General features: G+C 37.6%; 1 protein-coding gene across 1 annotated transcript; it reads right to left on the reverse strand.

Annotated features, from left to right (window-relative positions):
• Window positions 1-15,803: 15,803 nt before the first annotated feature.
• LOC145096987 (uncharacterized) lies at window positions 15,804-17,734 on the reverse strand. The gene is made up of 2 exons (XM_079034412.1): window positions 16,474-17,734; window positions 15,804-16,021 (listed from the first exon to the last, which is right to left on the reverse strand). Exons 1-2 carry the CDS (start codon window positions 17,449-17,451, stop codon window positions 15,947-15,949), a joined length of 1,053 nt encoding a protein of 350 aa, XP_078890538.1. The 5' UTR covers window positions 17,452-17,734; the 3' UTR covers window positions 15,804-15,946.
• Window positions 17,735-22,305: the final 4,571 nt, after the last annotated feature.

The raw sequence follows: 22,305 nt of genomic DNA on the forward strand, positions 1-22,305 counted from the left end.
ACTTTTGAAATGTTTATTAAAATGACATCAAGTCATTGTTAATTTTTGTTCAAAACCCATAAGATGTATTACAAAACCATTTTTACATTCTTGAACTAAACTATGCATATACACTTAAATTCTTATATATGTATTGATGTTATAGTTTACATCTTTCATTTAGTTTCTCACACCCTTGAGTGGTAAGATTGTATAAACCTACTTGAACAACTAATTACCTTTCAATAAATTATCATAGGGATAATTTGAAGATATCAAACATTATTCCTATTACAAGGAATCACACAAGAGTCAGTTCATTCATGAGTCTATACTAGTACATTACCTGATACGTGATTACATATACATATGCTTACCTGATGCATGAATATGTTTACATATACTTACCTGTTACATGAACACACTTACATGAATACCATACAGGAACACTTTTACATAGGTGCATTATCCTGTATTCACTTACCTGGATACTTGTACTTAGAACTACGAGGATGATTTATTAGTACTTTCTGTGTAAATTATCTTTCCTATCCCGGTTCAATGGGATATCTCGGCGGGACTTACCATTCCGAACCCCACTGATTAGCACCAGTGGTCGATGACCATCTACGGAGGTCTAAGGTTACTACATATACTAGGTAGATCGATAACCGGGGCTAACCCCTCCACCCACCTGCTGCTGCTACAGAGGACAAGTGGACAATCTTTGATTGTTCATAAGGTTATACTTTTCGCTTATTGCGATGTTGTGTTACTCCTAGTACCCAGCGATGACACTTACATTATTACTTTTTCTGGACAATCTTCGGATGTTCATTAGGTTACATATTTCGCTTAACGCGGTGTTGTGTTAGTCCTAGTACCCAGTGACAACACTTACAGTAGTACATTTTCCTGTTTACTTTATTTTGTGATACTTTCACATAAACGATGAGTTAGACTAAGTACCTTAGTACTAAACAATTGAAGGAAAACTACCATTTTACTTACAAAACATTCGTGTTTTGGTAGAAGACTACATTATCATAAACAAAACATTCGGGTCTTGGTAGAAGACTACATCTCAAACTGATAGAAAATAAGGGATTTTCTAGGGCTTTTCATACTTACATCAACATTTTCATTTAAAGGTTTACATGACTTTTAAAACAGCTTTTCAAAGCAAGACAATGACACTTAAATACTTATGAATTCACCAGCTTTAAAGCTGATACTCTCTTTCAAAATAACTTGTATTCTCATGTCAACAATAGACAGGTACGATGGCCAGGTTTTGAGAAGACGGAGCAGACAAGTCTCGTCTTTTATTTTGATTGTATATTTTTGGTGTCTTATTACAATGAAATAACACACATGTATTAAAACTTTACTTATAATGCAATGGATGATGTTGTTGCTTGTTTACTATTATACACTGTTGTGATACTGTACATAACGTCCTCCACCCCTAAACGTTTCTGCCGTTCGTGGTTTTGGGGTGTGACAGTTGACACCCCCACCAATGGCTGCTAGCTACAACCTTGACGGAAGATTCACACGGGTGATAACTGTCTAATCATTACAAAATCGGATGAAGCATTGTGAGGATCATTTCAGCACATCATTAGCTCGGTTATGAGGAACTCATTGTAGCCTTAATGCCCATGCCTGAATAAAACTCTTAAATAAGTTAAAAGAAACTCATACATAGTAAAACACAACTTTTGGAATAAAGGTACACCATAAATTATATAAGTCGAGATAATACTTATATATGGTAAAACCATAATTTTAGAGAACAAACTCATCACTAACTATATAAGTTAATATAGTACTTATAATCACTATCTTCGGATAAATAATTTACAAATAAGATAAGTCAAAAACACTTATAAAACAAATACTTAATATTTTCGGTACAAAGAGCTAAACTTGTGAACTTGCCAACATTATGTTGACGTTTTCAAAACCACATGTATTCCTACGAAACCAAGAGATGGAAGCTTACACTCTCAGAATTCATGGCGTGCAGATTGCAACCACCTATAGATCAATGATGTTGCATTAATTAGTAGTATAGTGTTTAAAACACCATATTATTGTAACTCTGAATATTTTTGTAATCTCCTTTTTCTGTAATAATACACTTGTTGTTTATTTATATTTTTGAACTATTCGTCGTATGTTTAATATTTATGATCCACGAAGATGCTGCACAACCCTGTGGTTTCATCATCGACTGGGGGTGTGCCAATGAGCTTGCTTGAAGAATAAGATCAATGTTAATAAGGGCTAAATGAAATAAGTAGGAGTGTATAAATATTAATTGTGTATCTTATCATCATAATATTATTTCTTTCTACCACAACATTGTACTTTATTTTTCTTATTAACCTGTTGGGGAAGAAACAAAATTAGGAATGACTTTTACTCCTAGCACCTTATATACACATTAGTTAATTAATTACAAGTTAAAGTAAAAAATAAGAAGTGTGAACAAAAAGGGAAAAATAATCATGTATACTTTGTATTGTAGGTAAGCACGGTGTTAGATTTACAACAAAGACATCCTCAACTTCAATTTCACAACTGACATAGTAAAACACAATCAAACATACAATTTCAACCTCACACACTTGGGAGTATTTTCCACTTAAAAATTTACCCATCAAGTCTTTTACCCACCTATATAAATTTGAAGTTCATTCGTTTAGCCAACAACATACTTTTGTAATGCCATATCATGTGTTATTTGTTTCTATAGGTTCATATTTATCAGTTTTATCCCATCGTAGTTGCATACCTGCAGTAAAGCGTATCAGTTGTTAAATGTTGAACTGTTAGTGAGACTTCAATATTAAAACTTCACAACCACCCATCAAATCTTTTACCCATATGCATGAATTTGAAGGTCAGTCGTTGAGCCAGTAACATACTTGAAGGTCAGTCGTATAAGTTTCATATTGCAAGGACTAAATAATTTCAGAAGGCTAGGTCTAGCTCTATTTCGAAATTCTTGTTTGAGTCCAACCGTTGTAGAGTAGGATCTCTCGTTCGAAGAACTATCTAGTCTAAGCAATATGTAATAATATCCGCAAGCTAGTTAGGGGAGGTAGCAGGGACTTCTTATGCAGCTGATGGCGGAGAGTGGGTTGGTGATTAGCCTAGGGCAAGCCTAGGAAGAGTTTAGTGTGAGATCAGGAGTAGTAGTAGAAGGGACTTGGTGGAGTCAAGGCAGTCCTTGAGGAAAGTACATATAGATGTGGAAGGTAGTATGGGATCGTATTACTAAAAGCATAGGATCCTTACTCGAATCAAGGAAGGCTGAGACAAGAACAGGAAACGTGTAGTAGATGTGACCCTCGAGTTGTGTTTGTAATTTGACGTTTAGTATGATGTGTTTTCAAAATGGTGGTTCTACGCCCTAGACCAGCAGTTGGCAGTTCAGGTGAGGGATCAAGCTCGGGCTCGGGCGCCGAGCAACTAGATGAGCAGACTAGGGAGGTCCTCTCCTCAGAGATCACATGCACTATTCTCAATCAGTCTCCTGTGATCTTCGGTTCGATCAAGGAGGGTATTCTGGAGCTCATGGATGAGAGATTGAGCATGTTTCGCGCTGAGGTCGCGACAATGTTGGGGTTGCGCATGCTCACCTTCAGGGAGTTCAGAGCCTGTGGAGCTCCCGATTACCATGGAGCCTGAGACCCCATTGCTAGTACCAGGTAGTTGGTAGATGTTGCCAACGTGTTTCGTACCAACAGATGTCCCAAGGGGGACAAGGTCAGATTGGCATCCTTCATTCTAAAGGACGGGGCGCAAGACTGGTAGGAGGAGGTTGGGAGAGCCATTGGAGATGATGCAGCTTTGGATGCGATGACCTGGGGGGATTTCACGACCAGATTCAGAGCCGAGTTCGTACCTGTCATTGAGGTGCAGCAGCTTGCTAGGGAGTTTCAGGACCTTCAGCAGACGACAGAGACTGTGGCGGAGATTACCACCATGTTTAGGCAGAGGGCTCTTCTTGTTCCGGAGTATGACGTGGATGAGGAGATGAAAAAGGCTCGATATCATGAGATGTTGTGGAGTGATATCCTCCAGTTTGTGATCCGATCCAGCTGTAAAATGTTGGAGGATATGATAGCACGGGTTCGGGAGAGGGAGATCAATCTGAAGATGGAGAGAAAGAGGAAGCCGGAGTTGATGTCTGGCATAGCGAGTTCGGGCAAAAAGCCCAAGGTGTCTGATCACAGGTCTAGAGGTCAGCAGAGCCACAGTCGGTGTGGAAAGTGTGCTAGGTTGCACGATGGGGTGTGCAAGGCGGGGAGTTCTGGCTGCTACAAGTGCGGTCGGACCAGGCACATGAGTATAGATTGTGCAACTACTACCACTGCGACCCCCACCTCAAAATCTGATCTGATTTGCTTTCATTGCAATCATAGGGGACACAGAAGGTCCCAATGTCCGAGTTTAGCATCAGCAAGACAGGTGGTGGCACCTGCTCCTGCTACCCTGAGGATTACAGACAACCGAAAGGGTCGGGCCGAGAAGCCAGTGGCGAAGAGCAGAGCATTCCAGTTGACAGCTTAAGAGGCTTTGACGACTCCTGATGTGGTTATGGGTATGTATCTTCTTCATCATCCATTATTATTATTGTTTATTGCTTATGGTTATGTGTTTGTCTATAGGATCGTTCCTAGTGAACAACATCTCATCTCTAGTATTGTTTGATTTGGGGGCTACCCAATCATTTGTGTCGCTCGTGCTTAGCAAGTAATTTAGCATAGCTATGGGGGAGCTGGATTGCCCACTCAATGTGGAGATAGCTGATGACAGGACTGTCAGGGTCGCGAGGGTTCATAAGGGTTGTACGCTGTGGTTATTTGATGAGCAGTTCTCAGTAGACCTGGTTCCTATTCCCCTGCGATGGAATAATGTTATATAGGTATGGATTGGCTGAGCCCCAATGGGGAAGTGATTGATTGTGAGCTGCAGTTAGTGAGGGTTCGCACTCCTAGCGGGGGAGAGTTAGTGATTCAGGACAAGAGGCCACATCGTGGACCGATTCTTTGTTCAGCAGCGAGAGCGACGCACTACTTTCAGTAGGGTTGCGTGGGGTACATCGCCTATGTTATGGATACCTGGGATAAGGGCAAGGAGATGGTTGATGATGTACCGGTGGTACGAGAGTACCCGGATGCATTCCCAGAGGATTTTCCTGGGATACCTCCTGAGAGGCAGGTTGAGTTCCGGGTTGACTCGGTCCGCGGTGCGGCTCCGATAGCCAGGGCACCGTATTGGTTGGCTCCTCCAGAGATTCAGGAATTGTCTACGTAGCTGCAGGAGCTGCTAGACAAAGGTTTTATTAGACCGAGCAGTTCGCCATGGGGAGCCCCGATCGTATTTGTGAAAAACAAGGAAGGGTCGCATCGCATGTGTATAGACTACCGGGAGCTGAATAAGGTAACGGTGAAGAACCGTTACCCACTCATGAGGATAGATGATTTGTTCGACCAGTTTCAGGGAGCATCTTGGTTTTCCAAGAATGATTTACGGTCCGGATATCACCAGATGCGGTTCCGAGATGAGGATGTGTAGAAGATCGCTTTTAGAACCCGCTATGGTCATTATGAGTTTGTGGTGATGCCGTTTGGGCTCACCAATGCTCCATCTGCGTTCATGGATCTCTTGAACCGTGTGTGTAGACTGATGCAAGACTGATCATTTATAGTGTTCATTAATGACATCTTGGTTTATTCCAAGACTGAGGAGCAGCACGAGGGGCACCTGAGGGAGGTGCTAGAGACCCTAAGGAGGGAGAGGCTTTTCACAAAGTTCTCCAAGTACGAGTTCTGGTTGCGTGAGGTGCAGTTTCTGGGGCATCTTGTCAGCCAGAAGGATATATTGGTTGATTCGGCCAAGATTGAGGCTGTGATGCAGTGGGAAGTCCCGAGATCTCTAACCGAGATTCGGGGCTTCCTGGGTTTGGCAGGGTATTAAAGCAGATTTTTTCAGAACTTCTCCAAGATAGCAGTACCATTGACCCGACTAACCAAGAAGTCGGTGGTGTTTCACCGGGGTCTTGAGCAGCAGACAACCTTTGAGATGCTCAGGCAACGGCTGTGCGAGGCTCCGATTCTCACTTTGATAGAGGGGGTAGATGATTTCGTAGTATACTGTGATGCTTCAATTATAGGACTGGGGCAGTGTTGATGCAGCGAGGTCATGTGATAGCCTATGCTTCGAGGCAATTGAAGCCTCACGAGGCTAACTATCTGACGCATGATTTGGAGCTGGGGGCGGTGGTTTTCGCCCTCAAGATTTGGTGACACTACCTCTATGGGCTCTGATGTACTATCTACACGGATCACAAGAGTTTGAGGTACCTCAGGGATCAGCCGAATCTGAACATGAGGCAGCGTCGGTGGTTAGATGTGGTTAAGGATTACGACTGCGAGATCCTTTACCATCCGGGCAAGGCCAACGTTGTGGCTGCCTCCTTGATCCGTAAAGCGGTGGTGGCTCTGATTTGAGACGTATCTCTGAGGATGACAATGATGACTCCATTGCTAGAGCATATCCGAGAAGCACAGGTGGAAGGTATGAAGGAAGAGTACCGAAAGAGTGAGAGAATCGTAGGCCAGGCGGCCTCGTTTGATTTCGATAGCTGTGGGTTATTGACCCTGCATAGGAGGGTCTGGGTGCCCTACTGGGGAGGGGTACAACAGGTACTAATGGATGAAGCCCATAAGTCCAGATTCTCCATCCATCCCGGGGCAACGAAGATGTATCAGGATCTTCGCCCAGATTATTAGTGGCCCTGCAAGAAGCGGGATATAGCTTGGTATGTGGAGCGATTCCTGACCTGCAGGAAGGTCAAAGCAGAGCATCAGAGGCCCTACGGCAAGATGCAGTCGTTATACATTCCCGTGTGGAAATGGGAAGACATCACCATGATTTCATCACAAAGCTTCCTAGGACCGTGCGTGGAGTAGATTCGATATGGGTCATCGTGGATCGATTGACTAAGAGTGCTCACTTCATTCTGATTTAGGAAAGTATCTCGGCAGAGAGGCTGGCCGAGATCTATGTTCGAGAGATTGTGGCGCGTCATGGGGTGCCGGTCTCGGTGGTATCGGATCGATATGTACGTTTTACTTCCATGTTTTGGAAGCGGTTTCACGACGAGATGGGTACTCGTCGTCATTTCATCACCACTTTCCACCCTCAGACCGATGGTCAGGGCGGGAGGACGATTCGGACTCTCGAGGACATTCTTAGAGCATATGTGCTAGATTTCGGGGGCAGTTGGGATACGTATCTTCCATTAGCGGAGTTTTCCTACAACAATAGTTATCACTCCAATATAGACCGGCCTCCCTTTGATATGCTCTACGGGAGGAAGTTTAGGACCCCGATCTGCTGGGGAGAGTTTGGTCAGAGAGTCATGGGGAGTACGGAGGTGGTGCTCAAGACCATAGAGTTGATTCAGCAAGTCCGGAGCAGGCTCCAGACTGCTCAGAGTCGGCAGAAGAGTTACGCCGACAAGCGACGTTCGGACATGGAGTTTCAGGTTGGCGATATGGTCCTCCTGAAAGTATCACTCTCGAAGGGTGTTATCAGATTTCGAAAGCAGGGCAAGCTGGGCCCCAGGTTCATTGGTCCATTTAGGGTTTTGGCCCGGGTGGGTCGGGTTTCTTATCGGCTAGATCTTCCAGCAGAGCACAGCTAGATCCACAGCACATTCCATGTTTCTCAGTTGTGGAAGTGTTTAGTGGATAAGTAAGTGGTGGTACCCCTTGAGGACATTCGGGTTGATGATAGCCTGAACTATATCGAGTGGCCGGTGGTGATTTTGGAGCGTAAGACGAAGGAACTGAGGAACAAAAGGGTAGAGTTAGTTAAGGTGCAATGGCAGCACTGCAAGGGTTCGGAGTGGACGTGGGAACCCGATGAAGATATGAGGAGGCACTACCTCGAGTTATTTTCAGAGACAACAAACTTCGAGGACAAAGTCTAAGATAAGTGGGGGAGAGTTGTAACACCCTGTTCCAGGTATCCAGTTAATTAAGTCAATTTTATAATTTTACCCTTGGACTCGACAAGTTGAAGGCCCAACTCGTCGAGTAAGATCGAATCCGGGTCGAGAACTAAGTAGTCTACTCGACGAGTCGGAAGACCGACTTGGCGAGTAGGCGCTGTCTGATGAAAACCCTAATTTCAAGGGTTTGTCTTCCTATTTAAAGAACATAACGCCCATGTGACCTCCCTTATCACTCCCTCAACGTCTAGAAAACCCTAAACCACCACCTTGAGCGTTGTGAGTATTTGTGTGCCATTTCTTGAGTTATCTTGTGTGTTTGAAGTTTGGGGGAAGAAGAGGAAGAAGGAGGACTTCAAGAGAAGATTTCAGATCCAGAATCAGCACCATCTTCTCCTCATTTTCTGGTAATAAAGCTTCACACTTGACTTATGATTTCCTAGATCTTCTTATGGTTATTTTGGGCTAAGAAGCTTAATTCATGGGATTTGGACGTCCCAAGTTGATACACCTTCAGATCTGGGACCTTGAAGGGTCCTCATGGCATAAAGGTGCCATCTCTACGGCCATGAGAACTCTATGCATGCTATAAACCCCCATTTTGGCCTTTTAAGCACAAATGTTCTGTGCATGCACGTAAAGTTCATGAATTTACATTTTATATCGACCTTAGGAGCCCAGATCTACCTTTTGGTTAAGTTTTGCACATCAGAAATTGAGTTATAGGCTTGGTCATTCGTAGACTCGATGAGTCACTCTTGGGACTCGGCGAGTCGTGGGTTGGTTCTCCAAATCAGTTAGGGTTCAAAGGAACCGAGTTGAGTTTTAGAAGAGATTCAGATGAGTCCAGAGGAATGACTCAACATATTAAGGCATAGGCATGGACCTGGAAACCATAGGCTCGACGAGTTGTTCATACAACTCGGTGAGTCACAGACTGGACATGTTCATATGATGAAGATGGACTCGATGAGTTGTTCATACAACTCGATGAGTCGTTTGAAGGTTGTCCCAATGTCATGACTGAAGGGGAACTCGTCGGGTTCTTGCTAAACTCGGCGAGAAGAGTCGGGTTCGGGACAAATGAAGGAATAGGGGACTCGGCGAGTTGGCGGGCCAACTCGGCGAGTCAGGTCGACTGGAAGTTGACTTTGACTAGGATGTTGACTCTAGCCAGGGGTAAAAGGGTCATTTTACCCTGATAATAGTTATCAGTATTTGACTAAGTGTTACTGTGGAAATTATAGCCAGGGAGTCGCCGGAGCAGCAGTCGGACATTTCTCGCTCAGTATTTTAGCAGGCAGCTACGCGATGTGAGTTTTCCTCCGGTAGGAACTGGTCTAAGGCACCAATGCCCGCCCGTTTAGATATTGGTAGTATATCGGGGCTAGCCCGATGCAGTCTATATGTTTCCAGACTTCGGTCCGATGCTGGGGTGGTCCCGAGAAGTAGTTATATATGCTTGATGTCTTCGTGATTCATGCATGTGTATGTTGTGTGTTATATGCTCCGGACTTCGGTCTGATGTCGGGCAATCCCGATGCAGTATATGTGATTATGTTATATGTTTATGATCATGTTTTTGCTATGTTCAGTTTATTCCGGACCTTGGTCCGATGCAGTGGGCAAGGCCCAAGTTATTCCGGACTTCGGTCTGATGCAGTGGGCGAGGCCCTAGTTATGCCGGACTTCGGTCCGATGCAGCGAACGTGGCCCTAGTTATTCCGGACTTCGGACCGACACAGTGGGCAAGGCCCAAGTTATTACGGACTTTGGTCCGATGCAGTGGGCAAGGCCCAAGTTATTCCGGACTTCAGTCCGATGCAATGGGCAAGGCCCAGTATTTGCTTGATATGTTATTGTATGGTATGTGGTAGTTTGGGGGAGCTCACTAAGCTTAGTGCTTACAGTTGCAGTTTTGGTTTCAGGTACTTCAGCAAACAAAGGAAGGGGCTCGAGTTGATGGCAAAGAAATCACAACGTAAGATGATTAACTTGGTGCTAGTGTGATGAAACACACGATAGGGCCTAAACTCACCTGGGAAATAGAAAGCAAAATGAAGAATCACTATCCTCATTTGTTTGCTGATGCATGATTCTAGGATGGAATCATCCTAAGGGGGAGATAATTGTAATTCCCATGTTTCTTTCTAGAAATAGTAATATTCTATAATCACTTTGGTCAAATATTGTAATCTTTTATTGAATTAATAAGAAAGGATAATTAATATATTTATGTGCTTAAGTGTTTTATATGATTTTTTTGTGTATATTATATATATGATATAATAATTAAAGTTAAAATACACGTTGAAATAAAATAATAATTAGGACGAATAACCTTATCGAAAGAAGAAGTGGATGAGATGAGGATTCTAGAGATACAAGGATCGCTCAAGTCCGACTTAGAATGAAGAAGTTATGCTTCTTCGAAGTTTCATGATTAAATAGGCACAACTACAGATGTCGTAAATAATGAATTGAAGATAGGTTGATTATTAGCATTAGTAATCTAAACGAAGGTCGTAGTATACGTTAAAGCGAATTTGTGCATATAGAGAATGTCTAAATCTGAATTCACAAGACGAAGTTATGAATTTTCTAAGATTCAGTGCAATAGTATGCAATACTGATATCGAATTTTAGATCGGTCAATTGTTATCCAAAACAATCTATTGAAGATTTTGTTAACAGAATCCCAACGATATAAAGACAGTTGAGAACAGACATCCGACGAGAGAGTTATAAATTTTTAATGGACTTTAATAGTCTAAGCCTGTTAAAAACATAACCTTAGAAATAAAGTCAAAATTAGCTGATGGAGTCTAAATGAGAGTTGTAGATCCCTTCGATAGTTACACGTTAATATAATGAACGTCAAAAATGGAGTTTGTATGAAGAAGTTACGAATTTTGAAGTTTCATGAGATGCACCCCGCACAAAAAGACCACGACGTGCATCTTCTATAACTTGCCATGTTGCACCAGCCAACGCCCGACATGTGTCAGCAAGTGAGAGGAGCAACGTATTCAAAGCACGCGACACGTACATCAGATCGTGCAACGCGCATATGGCGATTTTTTCCTATAAATAGCTCTTTGTTGCTCATTCTTTCCCCACACTTCTCTCATCATTGTCTCTCGAATCTTTTGTCCCTTAGCCCGAGAAACCTTAGGTTTAGTCTTCAGTGAAGCCCTACGAACCCTGAAGTAGTAGTAGCTAGCAAGTAGAATCTCTGCTAGTGCAGTTTCCATAGTTTTGTCTAGGAAATCTCTATATGTTAAATTACATCTCATCCTTATTTTAGTGTAATTTATATTTATATTCATAGTCGTTGTTATGAATTTATAAATAAGATTTATCAGTAATTCTACGTCGTTATACTAATTGATCTACTTACATGAGAGGTGTCTAGAATGGTTATGTTGGCTTGGTTATTGGATTTTGGAAGGCTATATGGAAAAATGGTCTTGTCTCCCACCTTTCTTGCTTGATTGATCCTTATTTGATAGAACTCTTAGTATTCATTGGAATCAATGAGGAATCTAAACCATTAGGATAATAGTTTCATGAATCGTGAAACTGGACTAAGACTTAGTGTTATATACATCTAGATCTTTTGGAAAAGTGTTAAGGCGAAGCATTGCCCTAACTTTGAGTCACCTACAATTGTCAGGTGAGTGCGTAGTTACTCTGAAGTACATAATCATAATAGACATATTTATCTTGTGCGTTAGTTGTATTATCAATATTTTGTGCTAATAATATAAGTAAGATAGTATTTCCTATTAGTAATTGTAATGGACATAGAGTTCCTTTAGTATAAGTTTGGATTAGTTATATTAGATTTTTAAAAGGTGTTTAGTTCCCAATAAGCTGGATATTAGATATGTCTCATTCTAGGGTAGGTTGTGTGATCAGATAGCAGAGTATCACATTCCTCCTCTTTCTTGGATGACCAAAATTGGTGGGTCCAGATGAGATAACCGGTAGGTAGGTCTTGGTCATTGACCAAATTAAATGACAAAACTTGAATATTCTAGGTGGTCTAATGAATTACGTTGCTAGCATGGACTTATAATCCACGGGCATAGATAAATTTGGGATATCATATTTATCAAACTTCTAAACATTGGTTGCGTTACATATGACTTACGCTGGCCAAGGACTCCCCTAGCTATGTATTCAAACAGATACTCATATAGTTCATCAAGTAAGGTGATTATACCAGGTGGTTGTTAAACTAGGATCTGTGAGGATTGATAGGGTTGGGTAGTTGGCCTGAGGTCAAATTATCGGTACCTATATTATCTGATATGTGTTTTATAGGAATGAAGTTATTTTATCATTAAAATTTTATCGGCTTGAAAGCCCTACGTATCTCACCAGGTTTCCCAAAGATGACCTACTAATTTTTCTGTATCACAGGTAGTGGAACCAAGGCTATTGTAGTCTAGTTAGGATGTTGAGTGGAATAAAGAGACATGCTTGTAATATGTTGTCTTAGAACCTTTTACGTTGTAATGTATTTTCGGATATGAACGAATGACATCCTCGAACGTTTTAATAAAATAACTTTTGTTGTCTTAAAAATGTCTTATTTAAATGGGAATTTCTGCATCTCAATTTATAAAGCGTAAAGAAAATGTTTTAATTGGTTCTGAAAATGGGGACTGTCACAATTAACAAAATTTGTTACTTTCTCCTTTTTGTTTCTAAAATTTCTTCTTTTCTTTCATTTTTTTTTAATCTAGCTCTCCTTGCTTTAATCATTTCTTTCACATCCTTTTTTATTTAAACGTATTGATCACACATCTTAGATTTTCCTTTTTAATCACTCAAACTAAACTTCTCATTTGAAATAGGTTTCGTATCCCAGGTATCAGAATTTGCTACTACAACTTGTGAATTAGATGTTACATTTAAAGGTTCTGAAATGTATCTATACTTCACTCTCCAATATGTCTTATCTGAAAAACATATTGTCTCCTCACCATTATCTATAGGTACATACCAAAAATGACTCTCACAAGAATTGACATTATCAATCTTCATAATAGAAGTTAAGTCAATGGTGTCAGTTTTGTTAAGTCCTTTCGTAACAAAAACTTGATTTGGAGTACTTTGGATCTTTGGAGACACAACAGTTTTTTCTTCCAAATTCTCAATTCCATTGATTTCAATCACTTTTTCAAGCTTAGAATAATTTTCAAAAATCAAGTTACTTTTTGGTTCATTATCATGTATCACAAAATTGGAACAATCAATCTCATTTTTTACTGAAATCTCAATAATCACACTTTCATCAGAATCAAAATCTATCTTACCCTTACGATACTCCTTATAATTCAATCTATTACACATCAAGATATTTTTTTTTCTTTTGAGTTCTTTTTCATTTATTGTTTAGTTCCTTCAGTTAGTACATCATGCATCAATTTCTTTATTTCTTTTGTTTTAAAAAATTCTTCAACATTTTCTAAACCAACCTTATGATAATCATTTCAGGATTCATTAGAAGACACCAAAGATTCACATTGATAACATTCTGAATCTATTTCTTTTTCTTGAAATTCTAAGAATGTTATTATTTTCTTGTACATTCCACCAGACATTTCGTGTTTAGATAAAGTTGGGTGATATGTCTGTATAATTGTTTCACAATTTGGCCAAAGATGTTTCGTTGTTTCATATGCACCCTATTATCAGAATTCAAAATACATGAACTTTTGACCTTTTTAGATCCTTCATCTGATCCTTAATCTTTTGCATGAACTTTCAACTTTTTCAAATCCTTAATATGATCCTCTTCCACCACCAAAGTCTTTCCATGAACTTTTGACCTTTTCAGATCCTTAATCTTTTACATATAGTAGCATTCATCTTTCTCTTTCTAATTCTTCTCATTTTGCTTTAACAGCGTACACTCTTTTGCAAAATGGTTATTCCCATTGCAATAATTATAGTAATATCCAAAAGCACCAAACAATTTATTTTCCTTTTCCCTTCTTCTTGTTGATAATTTTTTACTCATTCGCCGTTGTTCTTTTCAGCATACAAATTTCCTCCTTTGTAGCCATTTCCTCCTCCATCAGTCCTCGCATTACCACTACCTCTAAACTTTGAAAATTTATTCTTAAAGAACTTCTTTGGATTACTGGCAATGAGAGCCTTTTTCCTCACTGGTAAATTCATCATCTGTCGCATCTAGGTCATAATAATCACAAACTACCTTTTCATTGAACTTTCTTTGTTTCTCTACTTCTCCTTTCGCAACCAGAGCTAAAATACACTTATCTTTTGCATTTTCCATGGCTTCATCTCCATGAGATCTTATAATACCGATAATTTGTGCTAATGAGTAATTATTGAATTGTTCAGGTGCCTTCATGGTTAATGGTTACATCTTTCATTCTGAACGTAAACTGTTCATGAAAGCCACATTTTCTTCAATTGTTTCTCTCTACAATTTTTACTTCAACATTATGCTAAGTAAGTGATTAAATCTACTTGCAACTTGATCGATTATCTTTCCATGCCTTTTATCGAAAAGATCCAAACTTCAAAAGTAATGGTGTTTAAATATAATGAGTTTAATGGACATCATCGGAGTAAATCTCCTTTAGTAATGGAACAATGAATTTCGGATCAAATTGCAATCAGAGTGCAAAATGCATAATAGATCTAGAAAAAAAATGTAACAAACAAATAACTCGAAGAGCACGAACAAAGTTTAATGATTTGAAAACAGTTCAGAGAAATCCTTGCTCTGATACCATTTGTAGGATTGATCAGATTCTAGAAGACATAATTCTTGCTTGAATACGAAAAATTAAATGAACACAGACAAGTAAATATGATATTATTTCAATAAGAAAATAAGAAACTCAATTACAAATGACGTAAGAACCTCTAAAAAATATATTCTCTCTGTCTAACTAACATCATTTATATATGATACATGAAGGAGGTCGGTTAGGAAATGAACAATAAGGTCTCGACACCTAAGCTAAGACGGGTTGTCAATACAACTAAGTAAACAACATTGTGAAGCCTAGTAACAAACTAAGAAACAAAACTTGCTTTCGTATTTACAAGATGAAGACTACAAATTACAAAACTACGAAACTTTTCGCATACAGTCTCAAACACACCACCTACAAAATACGAGACCTAACACCCCTTTAACAAAACACATGTGCATTGTACATTTTATTCTTTAGATATATCTTTTGTGAATTAAGATGCGTTTCGCTTTCTATCGTGAGTTGTGTTCATGTTAGTTTGTCGTCTTTGTTGTGATTATACCATCTTTTTTGTTTGTATGTCATAAGCACCAATCAATACCGACATCCAAAACGCAATGCAAATTAGCTTCGCCCGACTTGTGCATCATTTTATAGTAAAATTTTGACAAGTTCCAAATTTTCAACAATTTTTCTATGTTTTAATTGGTTTTCCTTCATGAATATAACAAAAACCTGATAACCTAATATTAGACATACCCCATAACAATCCACTAGCTATAACCTAAAGATCAAGGATTAGATCCCACAAACTTATACAAAACATGAATCCTACATAGAAATGCAAGTATCCAATTGTGATTAAAAGAAAATGGCAAACCTAACAATAAAAAAACAAACACATTTTTCATATACTTTTATTTGAATAAGCACCATAAATATCGTGTATGTAATGTGATTTAAATGTTTAACTGACACAAAATTGTTTCTCGATTTATGAGCTTAATATTATTATGAATTTATAAACTTAAAAAACGAAATACACAATAAGAACTAAAATTTAACCAAAAAAAAAAAACTCAATATTTGTGTCTTACAAAACATAGGAAGCAACCGTGAGCATATACAAATTTTTGTCCTATGTTTGTAAGTATGTGTGTATTCTGATGGAAAGGAGAACATGTTAATCTGTCAAATCCTGGTTGGCCGCGTTGTTGCCGGATCTTGGTCGCCGTAGAAGCTCAATCAACGTCTCCGCCTGTCCATCCAACAAAACTATTAACCAATCAAATCATCCTTCTTAAAACGACAAAAATCAACCATTACCTAAACACACTCTCTTTAGAAACTATATTAAATGCCATATTTTATATTTTTTTCAACCCGTTCATTAAATATAGGTCCACAAAATGGTCCATTGAAGTTGTAAAAGTGAGGATCAATTTAAGAAATAATACAAATAATAGACTCACTTTTAATATTTTATTCATGGTTCATTAATAATCTATGTTTGATGTTAATATTTAAAACCAAGATCGGGTTAAGAGAATATTCGTGAATCATTTTATGTAAAAGATTAGGTTATTGAAAAATAAATAAGTTTGAAATTGTATGAATACTTTTTCACTAAATAATCAAATAGTAAAGTCTTAAAATAAGTAATAATAGGAGAAAAACTGAAGAAAAACTGAAAAAGTGAATAAATTTAACCTTTTGTTTAGCTCGATTGGTACCAGATTGCGACAGGGCGATGAGGGGAGGAATGGCTCCTTCGCGGGCCACCATAGTCCGGTACACCAGACTCTGATCACATATCTGTAACAATATCACCACCGCTATCTCCTTCTGCCTCTGTGATCCGACCTCTATGATTTCCACCAACACTGGAATTCCTCCTTCCTCCACCAGCGCCGCCCTTGCCTCCGCCGTGGATACCAAAATACTCATCACAAATGCCGATTTGTCCACCATGTTTGATCCGAAATCGGCCATGAGTTCAACCAACGGCTTCATGATCCCCGCCTCTACAGCTCGAATCTTATTCTCCTTCACCGAACACAATGAATACAACGCCGTCGACGCGTCTTTTTTCCCGCGGATGTTTCCACTTTCGAGAAGGTTTACAAGTAAAGGAATCGCTCCTGACCGTCCGATCGCAGATTTGTTTTCGTCTAATTGAGATAAACGAAGTAAAGCACACGCTGCGTTTTCTTTCGCCGTTGATGTTCCGCTCTTCAACGCTCTAACCAGCGGTTTGATTGCTCCGGAAGAAGCCAATTGCTCTTTGTTTTCATCGCATAGAGACAAGTTCAAAATCGCCGTCACTCCATACTCTTGAAGCTGCGGATCGGACGATGAGATTAGCGCAATCAACGGCCTGATTGCTCCAGCTCTAGCGATCATCAATCTGTTCTCCGGTTTGTTCTTCGCTAAGAGCCGTAACTCCATCGCTGCTTGTTTCTGATCCTCAACCGAACCAGATTCGAGACCAGACACAAGCTGCCGGATTAGATCTTCTGAGTTCTCGGTGGCGCATGACAAAAGGAGACGACGGCTCTCCGAAGAGGTCGTCGGGAATTCCCCTGATCGGTCGCTGTTGCAATCACTAAAAGCGGTGGAATCATCATTTGTGTTGCTAAAATTTCTTCCCATGTATGAGTAATTGGTCTGAATTTGCGTCTCCATCATCAGAACAGTTGCCGGAATTGGAAAAAAACTCGTATTGGGTACACCGGTGAATGATTGAATTTAGGTAATAGTTTAGGGTAAAGGACACTCTGTACGGATTCTGAAGACAGAGTGGTATGGAGGGGTGGTGATATATAGAATAGAAGAGGGGAGAAGAAATGGAGGGCCCGAGATGACACGTGCGCAACCGTATCTATTCCCAGTAGAGCATACACGTGGGAAGGTGTGGGTCTCCTTCCTTCTACACGCGTGCATGGAAGCTTCATTAATATTTAGACAGGTAAATGACTTCTGGCTTATTTCGACTTTTCGAGTCACTTGAGAGTTGAGCCTACATAATTTGTAACATTCTGCCATCAATTCATCCATTAATGAACTTCCTGAAAGCTTGATCGAAGTAATTGACTACCATTTCAGTGATTAGAAAATAGTGGCATTAATTTAAAGACTTGGTTAACAAATCAGTTTACTCATAACAATCCATCCCTTAAAACTAATTCTTAGTTCTTTTAGGTAAGTGATGGTGGAGACCTTTGTTAGTTCTTTTAGGTAAGGGATGGTGGAGACTAAGGTGTTGTTTGTTTTTTGGAAAAAAACTATTCAGACATCTTATTGGTGCGCGGCGCAGCACACGCGCAACACTTTAATCTCGCAGTTGTTTGTTTTTCAGAAGTCTTCGGATTAAAAAACATTTGCGCGTGTTTTTCTTGGCGTAGCACTTGTTTTGCCTCTTCCTATCTCTTCCAACCTCTTCCTTTTCTTTTTTTCTTGTTAAAATATTGATTATATATTGTTGAAATCTTATTTTAATTTTTTTTACTCTTGTTGAATTTTTTTTTATATTGAATAAAAATAATTTGTTGATGAAATATCATTGTTTTATGCTAGAATATCTTTATTTTTTTTGTTAAAATATCATTATTTTTTTTGCTGAAATATCATAAATTATTACTGAAATGTCATACATTATTAATTTTTTGGTATTAAAAAACTATTTTTCGGATTCTAAAATCAGTTTATTTTAATTTTTTAATATCTGCAGCAGCATGCAGATGTTAAAAAAACAAACACGCTTTTTATTACAGTCTGCAGCCGTTTGGTCCACCTCTTCTACTACAGAGGATTGCAGAGGTGGTCCGCAGACTTTATGGATTTTTGCTTCGAAAAAACAAACAGCATCTAAAAGTTCAAAGGCAAAGCTTTGGTCAAATTGTATAACAGTTTAGCATAATATCGACTCAGCTAGGCATTTGGCTTGGTACTGCTGATTTGAACTTGGAAATGAGACACACTTTCAAAGGACAAATATACTTTTGATATATTTTGCATGAATGATCTTTTCTTATGTCACATATACATGGGGTATATATAAAAGCCTAACCAAAACAATAGTGTCCGATATAGATATATGCTCAATAAAATTCATACTAATAAATAAAAATCTTTTTGTCACATGTTATATTCTCATGCATTTTGATACATATATTTGTATGGTTAATTCTTAGAAATAATTTTCACTTGTCATTTTATGGTTATTTTTTATTTTCTTAATTAATTATTATAATTTTTAGGTTACAGAAAGTAATTAATGTGTGAATAATTTGTTTCCTTATATTTTCAAATTTTAATATGTTTCATTTAATATATATATTTCAAAATTGACATGTTTCTTTTACAGCTCATTGTCATTTCAGGAAAATTGGTTTATATAGGAAAAATAATCAAATTTTGTTTCTTTTTATTAACAAACTAAAAAAAGGTTATATGGCTTCTGTAGTTTATTTTATTAATATAAATTGAATTATTTATGTATTCATTATTTTGTTTATATATATTTTGAATTTTATTTTAAAAAATATTTAATGTTTACATTTTGATATATTTAAAATTTTCTTTTAAAAAATATTAATGTTTATATATTTATATGTAATTTTTTTTAATCAACTCATGTAGTATATGAGTTTCACACCTAGTACAAACTACAAAACACTACCATCCCATTGTAGTTTAAACGTGAAGATTTTTATAACGCTTGAATTGGATTTGAAGTCGATGAACAATGTAGATAGAATGTCTTTCTAAATATGTTAGCATACTAGTGTTTAACGGATAATGAAGAATGCGAACATGGCCAGTCTAAACCATGTCGCAAACAAAGTGAATGTTTATCTCGATGTGCTTGGTTCATTGATGCTGAACCGGGATAATATAACTGAAGCAGTGCAATAATGAAGTTCACAGAAAAGATTTTGACTCCAAGAAGTTTCAACCACGACATTGGCAACTCCTCTATATTCGGCTTCGGCACTAGACCAAAAAAAATCTTTTTTTGTCATAGACTAGAAGAGGAGGTTTCAGAAAATAAACACATAGTAATCTGATGTGGAATGTCTACTTATTCGAGAACTTTCCCGGTTAGCGTCATAAGTAATGAGCCTTTGTATAGGTGATGCATATAGCTGAAGGTCGTGAGATGTGGTGCCTTGGATATAACGAAAGATTCTTTGTAGAGCAATAAAGTGAGACTCTTTGGGTTCATACATGAATAAGCAAATATGTTGGACATCATATGTGATATATATTGGTTTTATATGCTCAAGAATGATCATAAAATGATATTGTCAATAACATATGATTCTATAAAATCGTACCGATAACATGTAGACACTTAAATTGATATTTCAGAATATGATTTTGAATTTTATTAAAATATTACATCGCTTGTGTTTTTTGTTAAAAAATAATAATAACATAAATAGTTCATATTGTATAAATTAATTTATATCATTTAAATGTTAAAAGATTTATTTTGTGTAGGGTTTATTTCAAGACTGTCAAGATCAAGACTCTACATAGGATAATTTTTGAATTTGCAAGATAGGGATTGGAATCCTAAGATCCCACGAAATAAAACAAAATTTTAACTTACAATTTAAAAAATTGAAACATATCTCAAACATTTAGTTTTCCGTTCAAAAACTATAAAAACTTCAAAAATATTAGTCACAACTCACAACACAAAATTATAAACGACAAACTAGTAAAATGTAAAAGACATAAAGTGGTAAATTCATTTTTTCATTAATTTTTTTTTAAAAAAAAATCAAGGGAAAATGGGATCAGAACGGATCTCGGTTCTATGGTCATACCTATGATCATACCCTAAATACGATTCGTATATGATCTGACTTGTGTTTCATGTCTAGAATTGTACGATCCTACGATTAAGATCACGATTTTGGCAACCCTAGTTTATTTATGTAATTAAAGAGACGAGTTAAATAAAACACGCACACTTATATATATATATATATATATATATATATATATATATATATATATATATATATATATATATATATAGTTAAGTTGTAATGTGGATGGTAAATATTATATAGATGTAGGGTTGAATATGAGTCAATAATTTAAGTTATAATTGAAAAGGGAGGTATTAATATTATTAGATTAAAAAAATACAAAAATACATTCTAATAGACATACACGGTTTCTAAAGGCTACTGATGTAATTCTACGTCTTCGGTAAACAAGGTAACGTTGGATATATTGGGGCTAACTGATTTCATTCTCCATTACACACGCAACTCATAACAAAGTGGGACGGATGTATCGATGAAGAAATTGGAAAACAATCATTAAGAATCAATGATCAATTGTGAAGAATTGAATGTTAGAGTATATTTTAAACAAGAATTCGAGTTCTGGGACTAAAAAACGAGTGGTAATTACAGACAAGGTTTGGAAAGTGTTCTCAAAGAATGATGGAGCGAGTTCACAATTCGAGAAGGAATTCAAGTCAAAATACAAGTATACAGCGGACATTGCTTTGAATTTAGTCGATGATGATTTCGTTGGACCTCTTCAAAGTACATTTTGTTTGGATTTTACTAAAAAAAATAGTTTTTTTTCTGTGTATTCTTAGCGTAAGGTTTAGTATGCATAATTTTCAGGAAGTTTTGGTGTGATTAGTATTACGTGGTAGCTATACATTAGAGTTTATCATTTATGAATTAAAGTCTTTTGTTTATTTCATGGAAGTAGTCTGTTTTGTGTGAAAATTATGGGGGAATGGAATATATTCCGAAAGAATTGATCTTTAAGAATATTCTTTGGTATGAAGTCAAACTATATAATTTGTAGTGTATGGTTTATGAACAAAAGTTTTGTTTGATATAAAAGTCGTTTTTGGTTTTTTTTTTCTTGGTAAAGCCTGTGTTGTGTGAAAATTGTGTGAAAATTCGGATAGAATGGAATTGATTATGAAAGAATTCTTCTTTATGAATTTGGTTTGATATGAATTCTGATGTGAAAAAGGTTGTTCAATTGTCTATTTTTTTCTTTTTGGTACATAGTAGTTGGTGGGTAATGTGATGTGGCTATGTGTTCTAGTACGATGACAAATAAGTTGTAAGATTTGTTTGGACAGTTGGTGTGTTGGTGTGGGTGGATATAATACTTTGGTAGAATACTCGTTTGTTGGAAAAATTTTAATTTTTAAGAGAATCTACTTGTACAATTGACCGTGTGGTTCTAAGATTTTCGTACAATTGAACAATTATAGTTTGCGAGTCAATCCTCCAAAGTTATTTTTTCTATTAGTTGTGTTAGAATGAAAGTTCTGCCGGAATGGAATCGATTATGATAGAATTGCTCTTAAAGAAATGTGGTGTTTTATGAGTTATGATGTGAAAATGTAACATCCCAAAAACCATGATAAAAATATTCATTTTTTATAAAAAGATCCCACAAAACCATAAGATAGTAAGCTATTGTTTTAAAATCAAATCCATAGAATCAAAGTATCAAAAATCTCTCAAAACATAAATCAACAGAGGG

Source organism: Lactuca serriola, chromosome 4 (genome assembly GCF_051521515.1).
Source record: "Lactuca serriola cultivar US96UC23 chromosome 4, Lser_US96UC23_V15, whole genome shotgun sequence".
Classification (NCBI taxonomy): domain Eukaryota; kingdom Viridiplantae; phylum Streptophyta; class Magnoliopsida; order Asterales; family Asteraceae; genus Lactuca; species Lactuca serriola.